This window comes from Polistes dominula, unplaced genomic scaffold (genome assembly GCF_049000335.1).
Source record: "Polistes dominula isolate Pdom_NZ unplaced genomic scaffold, Pdom_raw_medaka contig_37, whole genome shotgun sequence".
Lineage (NCBI taxonomy): Eukaryota > Metazoa > Arthropoda > Insecta > Hymenoptera > Vespidae > Polistes > Polistes dominula.
In genome coordinates this window covers 2462852-2488425 of record NW_028301169.1, presented here as the reverse complement: position 1 = coordinate 2488425, position 25574 = coordinate 2462852, and the positions used below count along the sequence as shown (strand labels likewise).

The following is a 25574-nucleotide window of genomic DNA, read 5'->3' as shown; positions in this document are numbered from 1 at the left end:
ATATAATTTATATAATATTTATAATATTATTTATATAATTTATATAATCTTTAGAATATAATATTTATATAATTTTATATTATTTTATATAATTATTAAGATAATAAGAGTTAAACATTACTATCTTAAGTATTACAATTTGAAAGAATATTTTATTTATTATTAACAATAAAATTACATTATAAATTATTTATTTAAAAATTTTATTAATTTTAGTTTAATTAAATAATACAATTATCATTGTTTTTTGCATATATATATATATATATATATGCATACATACGTGCCTATAATTATAAAAGCAACCTAAAAATTCTGTATTTTTTGTTTCAACATATTTAAAAGACTTATTATTTATATTAATTATAATTAATTAATAATAATATAAATAATAAATAAATATATTTATTTATTTATTTTATTTATATTTATAGATTTATTATTTATTTATTTACTACTAAAATAACTAGAACTATTTTTAACAAGTTTATTTTTTGCCAATATCCTAAAAATTACTTTATCTAAAATATTAACTAAAAATAATAATAATTATTAAAATAGTAATTTAAACATTACTATCCTAAACATTATATAATACCTTTAACATTTAATTATTATAATTTAAAGTAAATATGAACATTTATTTCCTTTTTAAGATTTTAACTCATTTTACTTCACTTGCATAATTATATGCACATACCTGTATAAACATACATGTAAGAATAATTGATTCAAAAAAAGAAAATAAAATGATTGAAGAATAAGATCTCATTAGAAACTTCAATTAAAAGACACCTAGACAGGTATAATAGACCTCTAGACTATCTTAGAGTGTGTTATGTTCGAGAATAGTCGCATGACGGCAGCAGGTAGAACTTGACATTGAACCTGTACACGTACGCATGCTTTAACTATACTGAGAAATGGACACACACATACACACAATTATACATATATATAGAGAGAAAAAGAGAAAGAGTAAAAAAGGTACAAGTGAGACAAAATAAACGTTTAGAATGGTGATATACTCGGAATACATACAAATACTATGATAGTGTTGTAACCATTAAACGTTAGAATCATATGCACAACGTGTCTATGTATGTATGTATATGCAAGAGTGGGGATAGGGGATGAATACGATGTAAGCTTTTATGCGCATACGCGGTTTCCATGACAACGACGCAAAGTTGCTTGCTACGACCCCTATTTGTTACCTGTGTTAAGTCGTGTTATGGTATCGTCACGGTGAACATAGTGAAAAAAGCTTTAGTAAGTGTTGTAATTTGATCCTGATCATTCTCTCCTCTTATCATCAAGTATAACAAGAACATCTGCAAGATAACGATAAATTATTTAAATAAATAAATACTTTTCAACGATTCGCATTGACATCGAAACTACAACCATTTTGCAAGAGCTCTTGGTGGTGGTTCATTTAAAGAACACGACTGACGTTCAGGGTCACGGATAAACACACACACACACATACACATACACATACACATATACACAATTTCTGACAACTATATTCGCGTATAAAGTGGTGAACGTGACGTAAAAAATAAAAAAAACTCAAACTGTTGAAGTCATTTTCCTTTTTTTTTGTTCTCAAGGAGAAGATAATCGTTATTTGATTAATTTATTTGTTAATTTATATTATATTTATATTTTTATTGTTGTGTCATTTGAATTGGGGATGAAGAAATATTATATAGAAGAAATTAAATTGACAAATTAAAAGAAATTGTTTTAAATAATCATTTGGTTACAAATTGGTGATCCACAACGAAGATCTATCGAGAAAATTGGGACGAATTTATTTCGAATTTGAAGGAACATTGTTTGAAAATATATTACATGTTGATGGTATTAATATTGAGTTACGCATTGAGAAGTTTTTTGAGAAAAATTCGTCGAATTGATCCTAAAGTTGATAGAAATTGGCAAATAGAAACACCACCCTCTTACGGACGTTTGTTCGTTGGTGAAAAAATTAAATTTCACGGTTAATTAAATAATTTGTAATAAAAGAATTAAATTATTATTGTAATTTGTATAATAATTATTTGAATGTTTTGTTTTTATATTTTTTTTTTTTATTAAAGAAATAAGAGTGTACAAAGTATAATAATTGAAGAAGTATAAGTAATGAAACGTTTGCGTTGAAAAGGGGGTTGTATTATCGATAAATTGTTCCTTTTAAAGGAACCTAATGACTTTAGTTATTTATTTTACGAGGACAGGGTGAGATTCGTGAAAATTCGTGGTGCCTCGGTTATTTTCAACAAAACTCCACGTGTTGAAAGTGGGGGGTGTGTTTATTAACGGACGAGTGATCGCGTGTGTTGCAAGCATGTGAGTAAATGGCCGTGGAAGGATTAGTCGAACGACCTACTATGGGCATCTGCCTGGACACTGGTTAGTATTAACATTTATTATATTTTTATTATTTATATATATATATATTTTATTTATATTTAATAATTATCCACATATAATATAAATATATAAATATATTTTTCTAAAGTATTTCTAATTTACAATTAGCTATTTAAATTGATTACTTATTTATTTATATATATATATATATATATTATTTATTATATTATAAATTATATTTTATAATTTTTATAATTATTATTATTAATTTATACATACTATTATTTAGTATATATTATATTTTATAATTTTAATAATAATAATTATTAATTTATATATATTCATATATTTTATATATATTTAAATAAATTTAATAATAAAATATATTATATAAATATTTAAATGTTTAATATATTTTATATATTATTATATTATTTATATATTTTGTTATTTACTTAATAATTATCTACAAGAATATATATATATATATATATATATATATATATATATATATATATATATAAGGGTATTCATATTTAACAATCAATTATTTAAAACGATTATTTTTTTTTTATCGATCCAATATAAAAAAGAAATTCAAACTCAGATTTTCATTTATCTGAAGGGAATTTCCCTTTCAGGAAACAGGAAGTTGCACATTGAAAATAAAAGATACAACAACGTCTGACTCATGTTAATAAAATTAGTATTTGATGGTAGATTTTTTTTTTATTATTTTACTACGTATTCTGCGATTTCAAGATTCTTGACACATTTTAATATCACACACACACACACACAATGTATTTTTTAATATCCTTAATGTGAATATTTCTGACTTCCATTTTTCTTGTTTTTTTATTATGAAAATCATTTGATTGGTAATCAAAATGATTAGTTTGATATATTTTCTATTGCAATTTATACAGAAAAATTAAATAAATAAATAAATAGTATTTTAAAATTATTTTGAAATTTTTAAAATATTTTTGATATTTGAAATATTTTAATATTTAATATATTAAATATTAATTAATTAAATTTAATATATAATAAATTAATATAATATAAAATAAATATTAATTTATTACATCTAATATTATCAAATTTAATAATAAATATAAATATAATATTTAATATTAAATATTGGTAATATTTAAAATATTTCAATATAATAAATAATTTTTATTTTTCAATTATAATTACAAAATAACATAACAAACTATTACACAATATTGTACAATATTAAAAGATTATTAATTCATTTTTTTGCAATTTTGTAAATAACAATAACATTGAAAAAAACCCACCCCCTTCTTCTATAGCGTTAATAGCATTCACCATGCAGAAATAGAGAACTAACACCATGTACTTAACATTACCATATATTAGAAAAAACAAAATGTCGTACATTTGTTACATTTAATACAATTATAACGAGATAAAAAAAAGATATTGCAACATCATCTTCGAAATGAACGATTTGTGTCCAATATCCTCTTTTTATTCGTTTAAATTATTTTTTTATTTGTTTCAAAATCAAACGCTTATCCATCAGTCGAATTTTGAATTCGTTTAAAAATGAGATCTATTATATTCATTTTTTAATAATTATATTTCTTATCATTTTCAATATCGCGTGACAATTGTACACATTCTTCATTTTATTTTCTAAGACGGTTATACGATGAAGAGAAAGTTCCACAGGTATGAGTCACCTTAAAGGAATCAATATTGCAACTGGCCGAGTAAGTTCCCTCCACGACACTTCTCATTAAAACATTGTGTTACAATCGGTAAACATAAACATATCTAAAGTACAATATCTATGCCGAATAAAAATTCAATTGAAATAAAAACCTTTCGATATACGATTTGACTCTTACAACCAATTTAATGAATATTATTGTGAATATATTAATTTATTAATTTTTTATATTATATTCAAATCGATTAAAAGTCAAGTGTATCAAGTTTGACTCTTACGATCAATTATTATAATAATAATATATATTTTTTTTTTATATTGTATTATCATACAAAAATAATTTAATGAATATTATTTTAAATATTAACTTTTTTTTTTTTTATATTTAATTTAATTTCATGAATATTATTGTAAATATTTATTAAATTTTTGTATTTTTTAAAATTAAATTCAAATTGTGTGTGTGTGTGCGTGTCACACGTGTGTCAAGTTTGACTCTTACGACCAATTATTATAATAGTATTTATATATTTTTTTTATATTATATAATCATACAAAAATAATTTAATAAATATTATTGTGAATAATAATTTATTTTATATTTAATTTGATTTAATGAATATTATTGTAAATATTAATTTTTTGTATTTGTTTAAAATTATATTCAAATCGATCACACGTGTATCAAGTTTGACTTTTACGACCAATTATTATAATAATGCATATATTTTTTTATATTATATTATCATGCAAAAATAATTTAATGAATATTAATTTTTAATATTTGTTTAAAATTATATTCAAATCGATTAAACGTGTGTCAAGGTAATAGAAAAGAAAATAAGAACATCTTGTTACGATCGTTAAGAAAATAACCCTTAATATTTTCTAATAAAACATACGTTTTTCAATACACAAAAATAGAGATGTAGAAAGAATGAGATAGAGAAAGAGAGAGAGGGAGAGAAAGAGAGAGAGAGAGAGAGAGAGTGAGAGAGTGAGAGAAATAAAATAATCGAGGAAAAGAAATTTCATTAATACGATCGAGTCAACGTACTTGAAATAAAATTAATCAATCACCGATCACAATCTAAATTGTTCTTCAGTTTATTTCTTTTTTTCTTCTTTTTTTTTCTTTTTCTTTTTTGTATACGTTTACTCGCACACGACCTAAAGAAAAAGAAGAGTAACGAGACGAAGTCACATAAAACTAATCAATATTCTAACCATGATTTATTAAGGAAGACGATGACGTTAAATATTTCAATTTCCTTACGTGCTTCTCCATTATATGACATTTACGGATTAATTCTTAAAACGTTTCATACTAACACAGATAAATAAAGTGTTTTAAAATTTTTTTTTTTATAAAAGAAACAAATAAAAAATTAAATTAAATTAAATTAAATAAAAGAAAAATTTAATAAACGTTAATTGGGACAAATATGAGAACGTTTTTATTCGTGTTAATCTAAACAAATAAAAAATAAAATAAAATAAAATAAAATTAAATTAAATTAAATTAAATAAGATAAAATAAAAGAAGAATTTATTAAATGTTAATTGCAATAGATATAAAAATAAAAATCGTATAAAACGTAAACCAATAAAAAATAAAAAATAAAAAATAAAAAATAAACAAATAAAATAAAAATTTAATAAACCCTAATTATAATAAATATAAAGATATTTCTATTCATTTACATTAAAAAAAATAACAAATAAAAAAATAAAATAAAAGAAAAATTTAATAAACCTTAATTGCAATAAATACAAAACCATTTTTATTTCCATACATATAAAAAAAAAAAAATAATTTCCATCAAATTATATTGTGTGCCAATTAAAGTAAAAACCAAAAAATAAAAATTGAGATAAAAGGTAAAAGATAACATTAGAAAAAAAAAAATAAATAAACAAACAAGAACAAACGAATCGTATGCAAACAAGTCGAACCTCTGTGAATAGTTGCGCAGCGTAGTATTGAATTTTATTTTATTTTATTTTTTTCCCTCTATACTTCTAGGAAAAATAATCTACGACTAGTACACAACTATACTTTGAGATGGTAGTAGGCACATGTTACAACTGTAAATCATTATTATTATACATAAAATATGACACACAAGGGTAATAACATCTAACACGACGAATCCGATCGCACATTCAATCACCGATCTTTCGATAACGGAATTCAAGATGAAAAATATCGATATCGATAACAACGAATGTCTGCTCGCGTGATCTTACTTATGATGATATTTTTTGCATTGCATTGTTTTCATGATTAACCAATATAAGTCATATCGAACGGATCTCATATTGACAATGAACTGACAATTCTTAAACGTGATCAAACAAAACAAATTGTCATTTGTCAAAAAAAAGGATTATTCATTCCTTTTTTTTTTTATTATTTCAGACTTTATTTTATAAGCTTTACAGTTTGTTAACTTTTCTTTACAATTTAATAACCAAAAATTAGTTTCATTAAACTCGGAGTATCATTTAGAAAGAATTTTTTAGGTTAAGTTTGTATTTATGAGAATTGTTCATTTTAATTTTTTATTTTGTATACAAAGAAACGACATAAATCATAGATATTTGTACAAAATGTACTAAAATATGAAAAAAATGAACTTAATTATTATTTTACAGTAATTTAACTAGAATGTTTTTTTTTTTTTTCATTTACCAATGAAAACAAGTTAATATGAATTTTGTATACAATTTTAATATGACTTACGTAGTTATCAATATTTTACGAGGACACGAGTTACAAAAACTTTTGTTAAAAACAGAATGAACGTAGTAGTTGCAACTTGAAGAATTTTATATGCATTTAACGGTAAAATAATAATAATAATCATAATAATAATAAGAAGAAGTTTATGTAACTTACTGTATAATAAGTATTGTCAATGGAGATATTTTAATTCTATCATATTTTTCTTTTCTTCTTCTTTATTTTTATCATTCTTGATATCCTTGAAAATGTTTAACCATAACGATTTGCATTCTAACGTACCTTTAACAGGATACACGTTACCTTGAAGTATTAATACGTCATATGTATATAATGTTTAATATCGATCATTCACGCATATGATGCATTTAATTTATACATTATTCTTTCGTAATTTATCGATGATAACGAAGAAACGTATTAAGAAAAAAAAATTTCATATTTCATCGATTGGATCAATTTAATTGTTAATTTATCGTTTAATTATACAGACACTTTTATTTTTCAATTATAATTCTTCTAAACTCATATAAACGACAATTAAGACAATAATATTGAAATGTTGGTTGTTACAATGGTTAATATAAAAAAAAAAAAAATAAATTATTGTAGTAAAATAAAAATTGTTTTATAATCATGAAAGGGATCTAACCTAAATCAAAATAACAAAAATAAGTTTATCAGTTATAATATTTCAAACTAAATTATTTTAGATTATTAATTATTTATTAATATTAATCTAATTAATATAATTGAGATATATAAAATTAAAACACATTTATTCAATATAATTTTTACGATATTGTTAAAAATATAAAAATTGTTTTATATGTGCTCAAATAATTATGAAAGTGAACTAACCTAAATCAAAATAACAAAAATAAGTTTATTGGTTATTTCAAACTAAATTATTTTAGATTATTAATTATTTATTAATATTAATCTAATTAATATAATTGATATATAAAATTAAAACACATTTATTCAATATAATTTTTACGATATTGTTAAAAATATAAAAATTGTTTTATATGTGCTCAAATAATTATGAAAGTGAACTAACCTAAATCAAAATAACAAAAATAAGTTTATTGGTTATTTCAAACTACATTATTTTAAATTATTAATTATTTATTAATATTAATCTAATTAATTTAATTAATATATAAAATTAAAACACATTAATTTAATGTAAGTTTTATAATATTGTCAAAAATTAACCGTTAGATGGTGTTTTTTAATTTCAAAATTCTGCGAATTCTATGAATTCTATGAATTCTGTGAATTCTATTATTTAGAATTCATTTAATGTTCAAATATAATTTTTTAAATATCTTAAAACAAGATACATGACTTACAAATACAATTTTCATAATTATGGCCACAAATCATTTTTTAAGTTCAACAAAAATTATTTTATAGGTTAATGAAAAATATGATTCAACGAATTTTGAGTTTGAAGAAAAAATAAAAAATAAAAAATGATCGTATATTTTTTATTTTATTATTTAATAATCATTAATACATTTTGTCATCATATTTTCAACTGGGGATGATTTTGCAGACCAACAAAATGGATCGCAGGTGTTCGAGGATGCCGATGCTCGAAGTACAGGAAGATGGCGAGGAGAAACTGGTTTGTTGGCGACTCCGCCTGACGGACGTTTCACGAAACAAAATGTGGGTCCGCTTAAGTTCGAAATGCCGAAGGTTCCGGTCATTTTTGTACTCGGTTGGTTTACCACCATTTATATATATATATATATATATATATTATATTATTATTGTCATTAAATTATTTTTAACACGTTAAACGTCACGTCAGCCATAAATGGCTGACACTAGACTTTCCGTTTAGGCCGCGTCCGTCACAGGTGACTGACACGTTCAACTATTTTTCCAATACAAAGTAACGCCTGGGGCCTGACAGGAATTTTCCTAAGAATTCGCGTGGCGCTCAAAGTGTTAAATATTGATAAAAAATAAAAATAATCAAATTATTTGTTTATTAGGTGGTCCAGGTAGTGGTAAGGTAACACACTGTGATAATCTGATGCAGGAGAGAAAAGGCATAACTCATATCAACATGATGGACCTTCTTCAACAATATGCACTTGGAAACGGTGAATATTATTTATTAATTCAATTTTTATTAACTTTTTGAATGCTTAATACTTTAACCTAAAATGTTTTGTAGGAACGGAATAATTTATTATTAACCAAATTTTAATAATAAATTATATTTAAAATAAAATTATGAAAATGAAATAATAATAAATTTCATATTAATAATAAATAATATTTAATAATAAATAATTAATAAAATTATTATAATAAATTATATCTAATAATTAAAGTTTTTGTTTTTCAATATATAATTTAATTTTATTAATATAAATATTACATTATATATATATTTTACATTAATATTAACAAATAAGTATATGTGTCGAACAACCACCTTAGTAATTTTTACCAAACGCATATATGCGTCCACAGTACTTATAGGGTTAAATATTTAATACAATTGTCTAACTTAAAGTAAGAAATACTAAAATTACTATACCTAATTTGATTTAAATAATCGAATTTACAAAGAAACAATTTTTCCTATGAAAATTTGCATGTTTAACTATTTTGATTAAATAAGAGTAAAAAAGTATTTCGAGTCAAAGATGGTCGAACAAAATTGATAAACGTATATATGCGCCCTTTGTCAAAGCCGATAGCTTTCGTTGGGCGCATATAAGCGCCCATATCATTCAAAGAGTTAAATTTATAATTCGAAAAATTGTTTTTTCATTTCTTGATCACAGATATGCAAGATTTCGGTCAACTAAGCAGTAAAACGGTATCGGAAGTACTCATGTTGGAAATGAAAATGTCTCCAGAGGCCAAAGTTTTTCTCGTCAGTGGATATCCGCGAAATATGCGGGACGTAGTTGAATATGCTGAAAAGGTATTATAAAATGTTTATAACACAATTGTTATTTTTATATTTGTTATTCTGTCTTCTATTTTTCTTGTTTTCTTCTTATTATTATTTTTTTTTTTGATTCAATAACGTAGAAAGATATGAATAATTGAGTAGTTCTTAACGATCATCGTTTTAGTATGTACCCTTACGATGGTAATATTTATTCTGTAACTTTCCTTACATACATATTGACCTATTGACCTGACTTATGGTCCCATTGTAATCCATTATAATATATTCAAGTTAGAACTTGTATATGTGTATATATAAATGTATGTGTTAGTAATCAGTAGACTAGTGTATAGTAAGTTAATTGATATTTAAGTGATAATTCAATACTTGTCTAAACTTTCAAATGTTCAACAAGTATTTAAAGTGAAAAATCGCGTGATACGTATTACAATGTAATTCATTGTTCATAGATATATGTATATATATATATATATATATATATATATACATTGTTCTTTCTATAAAGATCATTTTCATTTTGATTACATAATTATGTTTCTAATATGGATTAATATATCAAACGTTGTAATTAATTTCCAGATAAAAATCGTCAACGGTGTTATACTTGTCTCATGGAGACAGGAAGTTCTCGAAAGACAAATCGATTTTGGTGCTCAACTCGGTCATGTAATTATCGGATTAGCTAGAATGGAATTACACAATTTTTACAGAAACGTTATGCCAGTTGTGGAATACTTCGATCAAAGTGGCATGCTTTATGAGGTTAGATGATATAATTATCTTATTTTTTATTTTTTATGTGAGATAAATCATTATTAATTATTAATTATTTTAAATTTGTATTATTATTTTTACATATGCTTGATTAGAAAATATAATTTTGTATAATATAATCTCGAACGAATTTATAATATTATAAATCATATTTTAATTATTAAATATTATTTATAAATTAAATTTAATGCTAAAATTAAATTTTTATTATATTTTTTATTAATAAATATAAATATATAATATTTTAATAATAAATATATATATAAAATATAAATATATTTTTATTTAATTAAATTTAATTAATAGTTCAATCAAATTTAATAATAAATTAATTAATAATAAATTTAATATTAAATTAAATAATAAATACATTAATTTTTAATAATAAACATTTAATAAATAAATTAAAATAAATTTAATAACAAATTAAAAATTTAATTACCAAAAACTAAATAAATAAATTAAATATTATGCTAATTATTATTTTATTTATTATTTTTGTTAAAAATATGAGAAATATGTTTCCTTTCTTTTTAAACTTCATTTAAACCTTGTTTTATATTTTTAAATTGATAAAATCTGTTCCCAATTCTAAAGGTAAACGGTGAACGAAACCCCAATGAAGTTTTTATTGATTTTCGAGAAGCTGTTATGAGAATTTTAGGATTACCAACAACAGACGAGGAAGATAAGAAAATAGTTCAACCGTTAGAAGCAGAAGTAAGTTAATAAATAATACAAATAAATAAAAAAAAATATATATATATATGATAAATAATATTTAAATGATTTTGATAAAGGTAAAAGTAGAAAGGAGAGAAGAAACAATTTCTAGAACACCAACGCCAAAAGATCAAGTAGTTGTAGTTGAAATGACCGAACCACCAACTGAAATAAACACCAAAGCATCTAAAACTGCAGTTAAACCTAGAAAAGGTTTACCAGCATTTATATGGGTCATAGGTTATTATTTTTACAAATTTTTTAACGAACATTTCTTAATATTTAATCTTATGACCAAATTGTATTTTTCATTGTTTGTTTGCTAAGGTGGACCTGGTAGTAATAAAGCAGTTTTGTGTAGTCACGCGGTTCAAAATATGCCAGGATGGGTTCATATTAGTCTAGGTGGATTGTTAAGAGGATTGGCATCAACAAATCCGACTGTCAGTGAAGCAATAGTAGCTGGTGAAATGGTGTCTCAAGATGTCATAATGCCATTGGTCGAACAACAAGTACTTTTGAACCGTGATACTGATGGTATAGTCATCGATGGATATCCCAGGGATTTGAATCAAGTTCAGGAATTTGAGAACAAAGTAAAATACATTTCTTTTTTTCCAAGTATTTACGAAAAGATGTTCATCTTTTTGTACAAAACAAATTAAATCAAATTGTAATGGGGTTTATATTATTTTTTTTTTTAGTTTGGACAAGAACCACCATTAATATTGTTGGATTGTTCGAAACTTCAACTCGGTAAAGGAAGATTAGATGACAGTGTATCAGCTTTTAGAAAAAGATTAGAACTATTTCGTGAAATGTCGTTGCCCATGTTGAAAACATTGGACAATGATAATCGATTAGTGATCGTAAGTTTAACAATTTAATATTCGACAAATAATACAATTCAACAATTCAAAAGAAGACATTATGTTTCTATTTTTATTTTTGTTTTTTAGATTGACGGTGACACGGACGTGCCAAGTGTAAAAGAAGATTTCTCCCAAGCATTGTATCAACTAATGCGACGTGCTAGAAGAAAGGAGGAAGACAACCCACGTGGACCAGAATCGCCAAAGTTTCAAGAAAACGTCGACAACGTAGACCCAAACTTACCAGTTTCCGGTGACATGAATGGGACCCAGGACGTAGAAGGACAGAAACATCATGGTCATAATATTGCAAATGGTGTTGCAAGGCAAATGCTCAACAATGGTGTATCTGATCAAGTGAGCAAGACGATAGATAAAGTGGAAAACTTAAATGGCGTCGTAGTTCAAGGTCAGATTACAATGTTTTTATATGGAGACAAAACTTTTCCATAATGTTTTGTTCAAATTATAAAAAGGATTATTATAACTTAGTCAAAATGGACGACAATTACTAAATATTCAAAGAAGTTGTAGGGTAAAAGAGTATACAAGTCTAATTTTTGTTTATAAACAAAATAATTACCCTAATCGTACATTTTGTAGAAAATTTAATTTCCTAATTTTTAAATTCAATATCATAAATTGTTTTTTTTTATTTAATAATTATATAATTATATATTATATTCAATTTATTAATTATTATTACATATAATGATATAAATAATTTTATTAAATTATTATAATTATTTTATTATATTATTATTATTATTATTATTAATAATAATACTCTTTTACTCTCCTATTTATTATATACATACGATTAATATTTAATTTATTATTAACAATAAATATTATATTTTCTTAGGAGTCACCAACATGACTAATGGAGTACTGAACAACGCAAAGAAGATGAATCAAAATGGTGGCCTACGACAAAATGGAATAACCAATGGAACGACGCATATGTTGCAAAATGGCGTTGCGCATTTAGCCAATGGTATAATTCCAGGTAACAATAAGGTAGCACCGAGTATACCAAATTATTTACCTAACAATACGAAAGATCCTTTGAGAAAAATGTACAACGAGGTTGAAGGATATCAAGAAAATCTCCATATATAACGTTATGAATAATAGATGAAATATATTAATTACATTTCTAAATAATAGTTTATAGTATATAGATAAGACTTTCTTTTTTTATATATATATATATAATATAATAGATATATATATTTAATTTAATTGAATTCAACGATACTCGCATTAATTCATAAAGAAATCGATTAACCTCAAAATCCTATCGGTTTACGTGCCTTAAAACATGACAACTAAATTTTTTTAGATAAACATAATAATCCTATGAGATATTATTAGTAAGTACGTGGCTTTTTATACGCACTGATAATATGTAAATAAGATTTATAAGTGATCAATAAGTTACCCTAAAAAAAATAACTAAACAAAAACACATATCTATTGGGTTGTTCGAAAAGTTCGTGCTGATTTTCGATAGATGGCATAAAGTTTTTTTTTTTACTGAAAAACCTGAGAAGTTCTGGAAGGAGAAAATTTGTAAGTTACTCTTTAAGATGAAGAAAGGTTGTTGAACAAAATGACACTTATATATTATTTAACAAATATAAAAAAAACTTAAATGCGTTGCATTTCAATCTTCCGTCAAAATCGGCACGAATTTTCAGGACAACCCAATATATATTAACAATCCTATCTCTCTCTCTCTCTGTCTCTTTCTATCTTATGATTAATTACATTTAAAAATCGTCATAAATTTCATTTATGTTCCAATACAAAAACAAAAAGTAACCTATAAATATTAGGTCGAGTCATAAATAACTTCCGTCTTTTATGAGACAAAGAATGGCGTTTCTGCGGTTGATAAGTGCAAGACACCTTTCATGGAGTTTTCTTTGCACTATTTGCATCTGATGGACGTATCTATTGGATTTTGCTCCAATATTATCTTTAAAAGGTTCATCAAAGTCGGAAATACGTCCTGCACTCGGTTCATCTTTTAACTTTTGCTTACCACTCTTCCTGGAGTAACACGCTTACCACACCCGGTCCTTTGGACCCGGGCGAGAAAAATCGTTATAAAAAAGAAGCTATTGCATAGATTTACTTCAACATTTTTTTGGAGATCTCTTTAATACTTACTTTAAAAGACTATATAGGTTTTATAGCTTTAAATTAAATTTAAATATGTTTAAAAAATTATCAAATTCGAACAATTGAGAAAAATGACTCAAGTTGCAAAAAAGGTCTGGGTCCTTTGGACCAAGTGTGGTAAGCAAAGGTTAAGATCGTATTTCCAGAACGGAATTTTACAAATCAATTTCTGACTGCCCTATCAGTTATCAGTCCTGCACTGTATACGCTGCATATTTGTTCAGTTACCACTTTAGTGCTATTGCCTTGTTTCAATTCCTAAAACATTATATGTCGAATATGCACTTTTTACTATCCATTTCAGTGGTTAAGAAAAACGGTTAAATGTAACATTGACTGCATAAAAAAGTTAACAGAAGACTAAACTGAATCCTCATCTATACAGTGATATCAAAAATTCGTTTGTTTCGGTGACTTATAGTAGGTAAATACGAAAAATAGATTCTACATAGTCGCATCGGAAGTTACTTATGACTCGACTTAATATATTTATATTTATTATTCGTAATTTTAAGTAAAATCAAACGTTTGAAGTATCATTAAAATCGTCAAATATTTTTACTTCCTAATTTTTTTTTTTATCGATTTATCATTTACCAACTTTTTTCTATGCACTTTTAAATGAAAAAAGAAGAAAAAAAATAATAATAAAAAATAATTTTATCTATTTATTAATATTTATCTCGTATATCATATTTATTCGTATAGCACTGAAAAGAATAAAAGAAAAAAAAATATTTTCCTCAATCGATGACAATGTACACGATCGATAAAATTAATTGAAACGAACTATAAGTTATTATAAATATATTAATTAGAAAGAAAAATATACATACACACATACACATACACACAAACGTAATAAAATAAATGAATAAATTAACGATAAATAATACGACTTACCATTATACGATTATCTTTTTAACGCGTAAGAATTTGTAAAGTTAAATTAAAATAATATTATAGTACAATAATAATAATATCCTAAATTTAATAGCATATCACAACTATTTTATTTTTTTTTTTTTCATAAAAAAGACACGTGTGGCTGGTATCCCCAAGTGTGTCAAATTAATTCTCATATATACAGAGATGCATAATTTGTTTAACAAAATGGTAAAAAAAAAAAAAGAAAGAAAATATCGAAATGAAAAAAGAAAAAAAATAGAAAAGAATATATTGAAAGGAAAAAAACAAAAATAAGACAACAAATGAATAAACATAGTAAAAATAAAAAATATTATACGCGTTGATCGTGCGAAAGAAAAAATATACATAAATTATTACCCCGTAGATTATTACGAAATATTGATTAATAATTATAAAGAAAAAAATATTTAATAAAAAAGAAAATATTTAATAAAAAAAAAAAAAATACAAAATAAAAATTCTATTTTCAATGAACGATTAATAACATATATATATATATAATATGTTAAAAAAAAGGGACGAGTGAGAATTAAATTTTGAGTATGCGTGGAACAGATATAATATTAGGTGATTCGGAAAGTCGTTTCGTTTTTCTTTTGTAAAAATAAAGACAATTTTTGTTTCGAGGTTAAACCTAAACCTTTCAAGTGGTCATAAATAGTTGAATTTGATAAATTTAACCTCTCATCGATTTCATATGTTACTATTTGTCGGTTTGCATCAACTAATGTCATTATTGCGTCAGCAAAAAACGAAACGACTTTCCGAACCACCTAATAGTAAGAGAGTATTATAGTATGTAAGAGAAGTGTAAGGGTGGTTAACCTAATAATGTAAACAACTGAATAGGATTAAAAGGATTAAAAAATGGATTTAAAGAGATGAAGGTTTAAGAAAGCAGTCAGTAAATAGTCAAGTAGCTAACACGTATTATTGTATGAATATTTTTGTATTTCATTTATTAGAATATATTGCATTTCCGTGAAGAAACATTTCCTTACCTGTATATTATGTTGTTATATATTTCATTTTCCCATATAAATATATATGTTTCCACTATTACTATACCATTGAAACTGACTACATAACCTATATTTCGACGCCATTTATGGTTGCACGTGATTAAACGAAACTCATACTTTTTACAATGTTAATTAAAAAAACGTTCCCTAGTAGCAGAAAATATTGAAAAATATTGAATACACGTGTATTTAATATTAAAAAGAGATTCAATGTCATGTATTCAATATTTTTCAATATTTTGTGCTTCTAGGGTTTATTCTTTCCTGTTTTTGTTTGTATATATATATATTTTCTTCTATACCAAACTTATTAAAATTCTTTTTTTTAATTACAAAATATTATTTACTTCAGAACAGTATACTATTACTGAAAGTATACTACTTGCTTGCCTATTACTTATATTTAAAAAAAAACATATGCACACCAATACATTTACTTCATGGTTCTCACATATACAGACATTGCATCAGGGTGCATAAACCTAATCTAAAGAACACGTGTTTTATTATTTGTTAACCCTCATACTAATCAGAGTACGTATCAAATGATGTAATTGATTATCAAGGCTAGTAATTATAGCATAAATACCTAAAATCTAATATAAACATTGGTAAGAAATGAAATGGTCATGCATTTCATACATTGTACGAAATTTCGAATGATTTATGACCATTTTCATACATTGTAAGAAATTTCGAATGATTTATGACCATTTTCGCATAATTTCAATCATACTTCTTCTAAATACGAGGACTTATTTTAATTGATATTTCATTTTTATTTATCAACTTCAATTTAAAATTAAAATTAAATTATTAAAGCAGTTGCATTCAATTGAAAAATATAAAAATAAAAGGAAATGAAATCAAAATGTTTATAAATGGAAGGATAAATTATTATTACAAATCGGTAAGTATAGTGTAAACGATTTATTTTGTTAGTACGTACATTTGCGCCAGCACAAAAATCAAAATACAAAAGAAAGGACAAAAATTAACATATTGTTATAAAAAATGATATTAGAAACAACGAATATATCTTCCGATTCGAGACTAGATACGTATTTTATTTATTTACAACGCACCAAATTGTGTGTCCGTCCATTTTGATTTAAATTGTTTTAGATTTCGTTATCTTTTGTAAATTAAATTGCCGATTTTGTTATCCTTTTTCAATTAAAAATTTGGATAATGATAATATCATATAATTGTAGACATAAATGACGTTTATAAAATATCATCATCGAATTTATAAATAAAGTATTCATTGATTTAAATGAGCTGCACTTGTAATCTCGTAAATTTCATAAAATTTATCAATTGAAAAATGCTTTTTTGAAAGATATCACAACAAATAACAAATTTAAAACATAACAATATTATAAATTTCAATCGTCATAATTTAATTCTGTATAATCTAAGAAAATACATTCTAATAGCACTGAAATTGGTAACATAACCTATATTTCGACGCCATTTATGGTTGCGCGCGATCGAACGGGTAACTCAAATTTTTTACAATGTTACTTAAACGTTTATTCTTTCCTGTCTTTTTTCTTTTTTTTTTTTTATTCTTTTTTTCAGTTTTCTCTCGAAAAAATACTAACGTGTATCATTTCTTTATCTCTTTGTTTTTTTTTTTTTTTGGTTTTTTTTTTTTTGATCATTTTATTTATTTTACTTTATTCGCTTTTTTTTGTGTGTTTTTTTTCGATGGAATTTTCTTTTCTTCCTGTAATTATTTGTTATAATAATTTATATACAGAGCCTTGCCAATCCGGATTACCGTTAAAACGGTATTTACAAGGCAGTGATTGAATTATCTGAGCAACATAAAATGCTCGTCATGAAGATAGGCACTAAGTGACTCTTCGAAATGTTCGTCCCGGACAAACGAATATGATCGATAATTATGTTTTCGATAAATATATATTTAATTAATTATATTTTATAAATAACTCGCACATATGTTTGCAAATTATAAACAACGATTATATCATCGACCTATCATATTTTTTTTCTTGTTTTTTTTTTTTTTTTTTTTTTTTATAAAAACGTTAACGAACAATTCTATGTGTTATTTTCTAATTGTACAAAATAATATAATTATTACATTTATACGCAACATTTTGTTTATAAGCACGCAACATTTACTCTCTCTCTCTCTCTCTCTCTCTCTCTCTTCTCTTTTACACTCATTCATTCTCATTGCTACTTAACGTCTATCAAAATAGATCAAATTTATATTCGTACGTGTATTTTATTTTTATTTTTATTTTTTTTTTTTGAATATTTTTTATATAGTGCAGCAATTTTTAAATAAATCTTGCAATGAAAATGTAACGCGTCCGAGATGATTGATTTCAACAAAATAACAAAATCTAACGAATTGTTTAAAATATGAAACATTAATTAATGTTCATATTTTAATTAAATTAATGAAAGACAGTTAAGTTTGTTATCAGATAAATTTCATTTTTTGTAAGTAAATATTTCTAACGTGTTTTGTGTATTAACACTTTAATGGCCGCTCATACAACATGTGTGTGATAGTCGGAACACATTGGCCGTTATTTTATTTATAATTATATATAAAATAAATTCATTGTTAAATTGTTGATTTTTATGTTAATTTGTTCTTGAATTTAATAAAGTTTTTTTAAATTTATTTTTTAAAAATATTACCAGGCCATGGTGACTGCGTTTGACTGCGTAGATGTGCGGCCATTAAAGTGTTAATGATAATAAGCATAGATAAATTTATCTGATTGAGAACTATATATATATATAGTATATATGTATATATGTATGTTAATAAGTTGATTATGGTTAACTAGAAGAAGCAGATAAAAATGTATCTTTGTCTCTTTGGGAAATGATTACCAGATGATTAATATACAATTAACAATATTATTGATACTTTTTTTCTGTCATTTTCGTGAACAATCTATTGAAAAAATAATTTGTAAAAAGATGCGTGTTATAATAATGTTAACAGGAGAAATGTATAAATATAGAATGAGTAAATATACGGTTATAGATTAAATAGATATACGCGTACGTGTACGTGTGTGGGCGTGTAGATTTGTACATGTATGTATGTATGTTTGCTTGCTAACTTGAGGGTGTGTATTTGTTCAAAAGAAATAAAATAATTAAGATAATCTTTTCTTAAAAAAAAAAAAAAATAAATGTAGACAATATTATAACAATAGTTGAACAGAATTAATAATAAATTAGTTTACATTAAAATGTTTGAACAAATTGACGATTACATATCGTTTTTTACTTGTTGTTGTTTTTTTTTTTTTTTAAATTTATTTGGTCAATTTTTATTAAATTTAATTTTATTAATTATATTCTTTTCTAAATTATTTAAAATAATTAATTTTTTTAGATCGTTTATAATTTTTTTTAAAAAACCCCTTCGTGTCAATTGTTTATAAAAATGTTATTGAAAATTAAGTGAGTTAGGAAATAATTTTGCAAAAATATTTTTTTCACGATACGAATTGGGATCGATTGAAAACTTTGATTTTTTTTTTTTTTGGCACCGTATGTATGTTTGTATGTACGTATATATGTTAATGTATGCGTGCGTATATATTATTATTACTATTATTAGTATTATTAATATTATTATTACTATTATTATTATCATTATTATTAATTTTTACATAAGAGATCGACGATTATGAAATTGGTATTGATAAAAAAAGAAAAAAGAAAAATAGAACAAAAATGATTTTTTACACATAATTCGTATAATTGTGTTAAGCGTTTACATGTTGTATAAACAATAATATTATTTTTGTATTTATTAAAATGAAAATTATTAATTAAATTTATTTTACTAAAATAAAAATAATTAATTAAATTTAATAAAAAAAAAAACTAATTAATTAAATTTATTATTAAAATAAAAATAAATTTTTGATGAATTAATTCATCCAAAAACCAATTTCATAATCACCGGACATGTTATTATAATGTATCCTATTTTTTTTTATATTTTTGTGTGTGTGTGTGTGTATTTTATCATAGCTATACGAATTAATCGTTGAATTTTATTTTTAATCATAACGTTTGTCTTTTTATTGATTTACGAAGAGTTCATTCCCATTTTTAACATGCAAAAAAGGAACTAACGTACATATATATTATATATATATTTATATAAATCTCTCTTATTTTCACTTTCTTATGATTTTTTTAAGTACAAAGATTCGTATAAAGCATAATTTATTTTAAATCAATTATTTTTATATAACGTATCGTTTTTTTTTTTTTTTTTTTAAGAATATTATTATCGATAACTGTATAACACATTTTAACTTGATCATCGACGTTAAATTGTTGCATAAAATTCCTTTTTATTTATTTTTTTTTTCAATAGGATTATTATTACGTTTGTCGTACGATCACGCGTAAAAAAAATTTACTTCTCATCGATGTTATATTATTTACGCATGTATAATTCAATTAGTTAATTAAAAAAAAAAAAAAAAAAAACACATTCAAGGCAGCTTCATAATAATCGGCAATAGATTTCTTCCTTTTTTTTTTAACTCGTTCTCTTCACAATTATTTAAATCATTCATTATTATTATTATTAATATTATTATTATTATTATTATCATCATTGTCCTTAGTCGAATCGAAGTAATATTTTTTTTTTGTTTTGTTATCAGAGTCACAAAATATTATTAAACAGTAACGTTCAATAAATCGCGTCCAGTTGAATTAATTTATTTGTAAATTTAATTCACATATTATAATATGTTATAAAGTTATTAATTATGGCTAGCAGTATAGGTTGTTCATTCAACCGTATTATAAGATGATAAATCATGAAAAATGATGCAAAGCATACAGATTAATCCGTATATATATATATATTTATATATCATTTTTATCTTTGTCATGTTATTTCATTATTTTGTGGCTGTACGTACTTAATTTGCAACGTTTAGTGTGAATTTGATTATATAATAAAATTATAATCTACATTTTAAATCGTATTTCATCTATCAAAATGATCATTCAATCATCATCATCATCATCATCATCATTATTTTCTAATTATTTCATCTATTTTTCATTAAAAACGATTTACACCAATTGGTAAATGACGAATTTCGTTTACAAATTACCAACTAACAATCTCTTTTTTTTTTTTTAAATATATTGCAAATTGTTTCAAATCATTAAATGATTAATCTCATTTTCTCGTAAAATTCGAGAATTCATTGATATAAGAATGTTTCTTGATGTTTGATTCTCAATTATTATGATTATTATTATTATTATTATTATTCGTGTCCAGGAAAAATAAACAAACGTTTATTATTTTCATTCATCATTTTGTTTAGTTTCGTTCATTGATTCATATCGATTGACGAAGAAGATCGATTTTTATCGAAGAAAAATGATCGATCATTTTAGGAAGTTACCATATCTTGAGTTGTTTTTTCTCAGGATCTTATGGAAGACGTACTTGATGGTGCTGATGCACATCTATTCAATTTACTATCAATTATTATCTCGTCACCATTGCTTATGTTGTATCGATATAGTTGTTTGTTAGGATACAACATTTCTTCGGGTCCATGGTGTCCCTTCATCACCTGTTATATAATTAATAATAATATTATATTAATGTTATGTTCATTTTATATAATTATATAATAATAATAATAAATAACAAATATAAATAAAATATTATTATTATTATTTTTATTTAATTATATTACTAATATTATATTCATATAATATATTTATATTATAATAATATTATTTTATTTATTAATAATATTATTATATTAATTTTTTTATATTTGTATTTTTTTTTATTAATTTTTAAATTAATTATATATATTATAATATATATTATATTACATATAATTACTATAATTTATATATAATATAATTAATAAAAATAATATTATTGATATTAAATTATAATTATACTATTAATAGGATTTTTATGCATAATTTTTGTCAAATTTATGTTTACCAATCTGTACTTCGATTAATAAATGCATTGTCAATTTATAATAAAAAATATGACAAAAATTATGTTACTCCAAATTATTAAGATAAATTAAAAGTTCATGCATTTTTTTTTTTTAAATGAATATTTCCAAAATATAAATTTTACAAAAAAAGACCCAACCCATTATACAGTTTATAAAACAATGTGTAACACAATAAACTTTTGATTCATATTGTATAATATAAAATTATTTTAAAATGATAATTTTTATTTATTTAGATTATTTAAATTAGTCTTAAGTTTACCTTTCGATAATTCATTGATACAATAAGTAAATTGATAAAAAGGAATCAAATCAATTGTCATTTGGGATTAATGGATTAATGGATTAGTGTATAAGGTTTCATAATGTTATTTCACATTTATTAAAACACCGTTCGAGGAACCAAAAGTTCTGTAAAATAAGTAATAAAAATTCATATTAGTTAATAAACAAATCTAAACTTACTTGATCAACGTAGAAGAGTCTCATCCTATTAGCAGGAATTTTCACCATAGATTCCAGTTTAGTTTTTAATTCGAAAACCGTTCTATATACATCTACCGATCGTACCTACAAAAAAAAAAAAACGATAATCATTTTATATAAAAAAAAATCAACAAAAGTAACGGAAAACAGTGAAATAGTTAAACTTGTGTTTCTTATTTTAATGTTGTTATTAATTATATTACAAGATTATAAATATATACTGTATATTAAATAACTTAAGTGAGACAATAAGTAAAATGAGTAATTAAATACTTGTAAATACCTCAACAAGATCTCCATAAGTGAACGTCACCTTGACCCTCTTCTCTGGTGTTAGGTCAACATGTACTAAGGGATCCAATTTCCCATGAATAGCCACAAGCTCGGAATACCTAAAAAATCGATTTTTATAATATAATTATTTCATTAACAATTAAAATACAATTTTCATAAATTTAACAAACATATGACCAAAATCATACACAATGAAATGAAACAGAATAAATTTATTTGATCAGAGAACCAAATAGTTTAGCAGTTTTCTATATAAATCAAATTGAAATGAACCTTTCTGGTCTGTCAGCTTCCGGTTTGTCCATGTAATAACGAATGAAGGCTCTTTCAGCGTCCTCGCGTTCTTGGGACGAAATCACACCACCGCCATTTAATGTTTCGACATTGGGAAGCCTTGCTATTAACAATTGACGTCTTTCGTGTTCCGTGTATTCTCGAGGACTCTTTTATTTCAAAATAAAGAACAAAAATAAAAAAAAAACATTTAACATATTTGTTTTATAATTTATTCCTTCTTTAAACAAAACAAAAATAATTGTCATGCAGTTTGAGTTGAAACAAATAAAAATCATTTTTGTTTCTCTTTAGGTGTTTACTACTCACTTCGAATAATGGACAGCTGTGAATTCTTAAAGATTTCAATGCTGGAAATCTGGACAGTCGTTCAACTTCATCCCATGTTCCAAGTAAAGTTCCATTCATATTTAAAAACCTAAGCATTCTGAATGGATCATGTGGTGAAGGTACTTTATTGTTACTCGATTCTGATTCCGATTCCGATCTATCATAACTGACTTTGTTTTCGGTGATAATATGATTATTACCGGTATCACCAACCGATGACATGAGTTCTTCATCGTCAACGTTATTCATATTTTCATTATCTTGAATACAATTTTCCGAAGGATGATCATCATTTTTCCTTAACAAATCTTCACGATCACTGGTAAGTAAATTACGATTTTCTTCAAGTCTCAGTGATCTTATTGGACATTCGGCTAATACGAGACTTTCCAAATTTGGAAAAACGTATCCCAATTTTGATATCTCGTTCCAAACTTCTACAGGATTACCAGTGAAGTGTAATTTTTTTAACGATCTATTAACGTTATCAACTTTTCTATAATCCAAATCAACCGTTTTATATTCGTTCAAGGACAAATGTAATTCTTCTAGATTACGTAACAAACGTATCAATCCTTGTACCGTGGACCATGAAACTCTGGTACCATTTAACACCAAATTTCTCAATAAATCGTAATTACCATGCTTGATTTCTAATACTTCGGCTAAACAATTGAAGCTTAAATTAACGAACTTGATTTTGGGCATGTGTTGAAGTATACCAAATACTTCGGTCCATTGTGACAATTTGTTTTGGGCTAAGTCCAATTCTTCAACGTTCTTACACTTGTTACGTAATTTTTCATCGTCATTACCGGCACATTCGATATCGCAATCTTGTAGTACCAGCAATGCTGGTACCGTGTGACGTGGTGATTTTTTTGGAATGAATATACTGACCGAAAGTGCTGCTTTAGGTGAACCAGATTCTCCTTCGTCGTCTGTCAACGAACATTCTGTTGTTGAGCTACCGTACTTCAGCTCTAAGGCTTCCAATAACGACGGCATTCTTACAACATTCTGAAAAGAAAAAGTAAAGAAAAATCAATTCAAAATTATTTTGAGTAAATTAACAAGGTCTCCCCTCTCAAAAAAAAAATAGCACAAATAAAATCATTTTGTTTTTTGGGAGGTCTAATTTATTGAATAGATTTCACATATTTATAGGTTAGTATGTATTTTATTTTATTTTTTTTTAGGAAATAAAAATATTTAACAAATATCAATTGTTAGGATAGTCAAATAGTTGAATTTTGTGTTTGAAAGTTATTATTAAATTTTATCTAAAATGCAGAATTTTTTTTAAGGGATGAAAAATGTTTAGTATTATTGCATTAGGTTGCATTTAGGTTAGTTCAAAATTGAATACTGATTTTTATATATATAAATATAAAAATATATATAATATAAATATATTAATAATAAAATAACACCAAAATATATAATAATAAAATAATTAAAAATAAATATAATAATATAACTATAATAATATAAATATGTATATATTTAATTCATTATTATAAATAATAAATTATATATAATATTATACTATTATAATATATAATATAACTAGGGGTGCCCCGCCACGTGTTGCTGTGGCTCACAATCAGTCCGATACACACGTCTTTAAGTCAACGAATTACTTTATACCGCCATCTGTTATAAACTAAGAGATATAAACTATCCTATCTTTCAAGTTGGATTAAATTGCACACATTGTGCAAAATTTTATGAAAATCGGTTCAGTAGTTTAGGAGTCCATTGCGTACAAACAAAGTGACACGTAATTTATATATATTAAGATTAGTAGCTTTCTATATATATATATATATATA

The 25574-nt window shown here is 24.0% G+C and overlaps 2 protein-coding genes across 3 annotated transcripts in view; one reads left to right on the top strand and one right to left on the bottom strand.

Moving 5' to 3' along the window:
* Nucleotides 1-515: 515 nt before the first annotated feature.
* Nucleotides 516-19489, top strand: LOC107069466 (adenylate kinase isoenzyme 5). Its single transcript, XM_015326798.2, has 11 exons — nucleotides 516-2421; nucleotides 8401-8568; nucleotides 8849-8959; nucleotides 9653-9795; nucleotides 10366-10548; nucleotides 11158-11280; nucleotides 11361-11523; nucleotides 11611-11879; nucleotides 11988-12152; nucleotides 12243-12564; nucleotides 13021-19489. The coding sequence occupies exons 1-11, from the start codon at nucleotides 2367-2369 to the stop codon at nucleotides 13275-13277; spliced, it is 1959 nt and encodes a 652-aa protein (XP_015182284.2). The 5' UTR covers nucleotides 516-2366; the 3' UTR covers nucleotides 13278-19489.
* Nucleotides 17213-25574, bottom strand: part of mlt (tubulin folding cofactor E like protein mlt) — a 22089-nt gene continuing 13727 nt past the window's right edge. For both annotated transcript variants that reach the window (XM_015326773.2, XM_089179182.1), the window contains exons 2-6: nucleotides 23719-24759; nucleotides 23389-23558; nucleotides 23105-23213; nucleotides 22801-22905; nucleotides 17213-21924 (exon numbers count right to left, since the gene is read on the bottom strand). In XM_015326773.2, coding sequence (XP_015182259.1) covers nucleotides 21772-21924; nucleotides 22801-22905; nucleotides 23105-23213; nucleotides 23389-23558; nucleotides 23719-24747 — 1566 coding nt within the window. In that variant the 5' untranslated portion in view covers nucleotides 24748-24759 and the 3' untranslated portion in view covers nucleotides 17213-21771. The remainder of the gene's footprint in view (nucleotides 21925-22800; nucleotides 22906-23104; nucleotides 23214-23388; nucleotides 23559-23718; nucleotides 24760-25574) is intronic.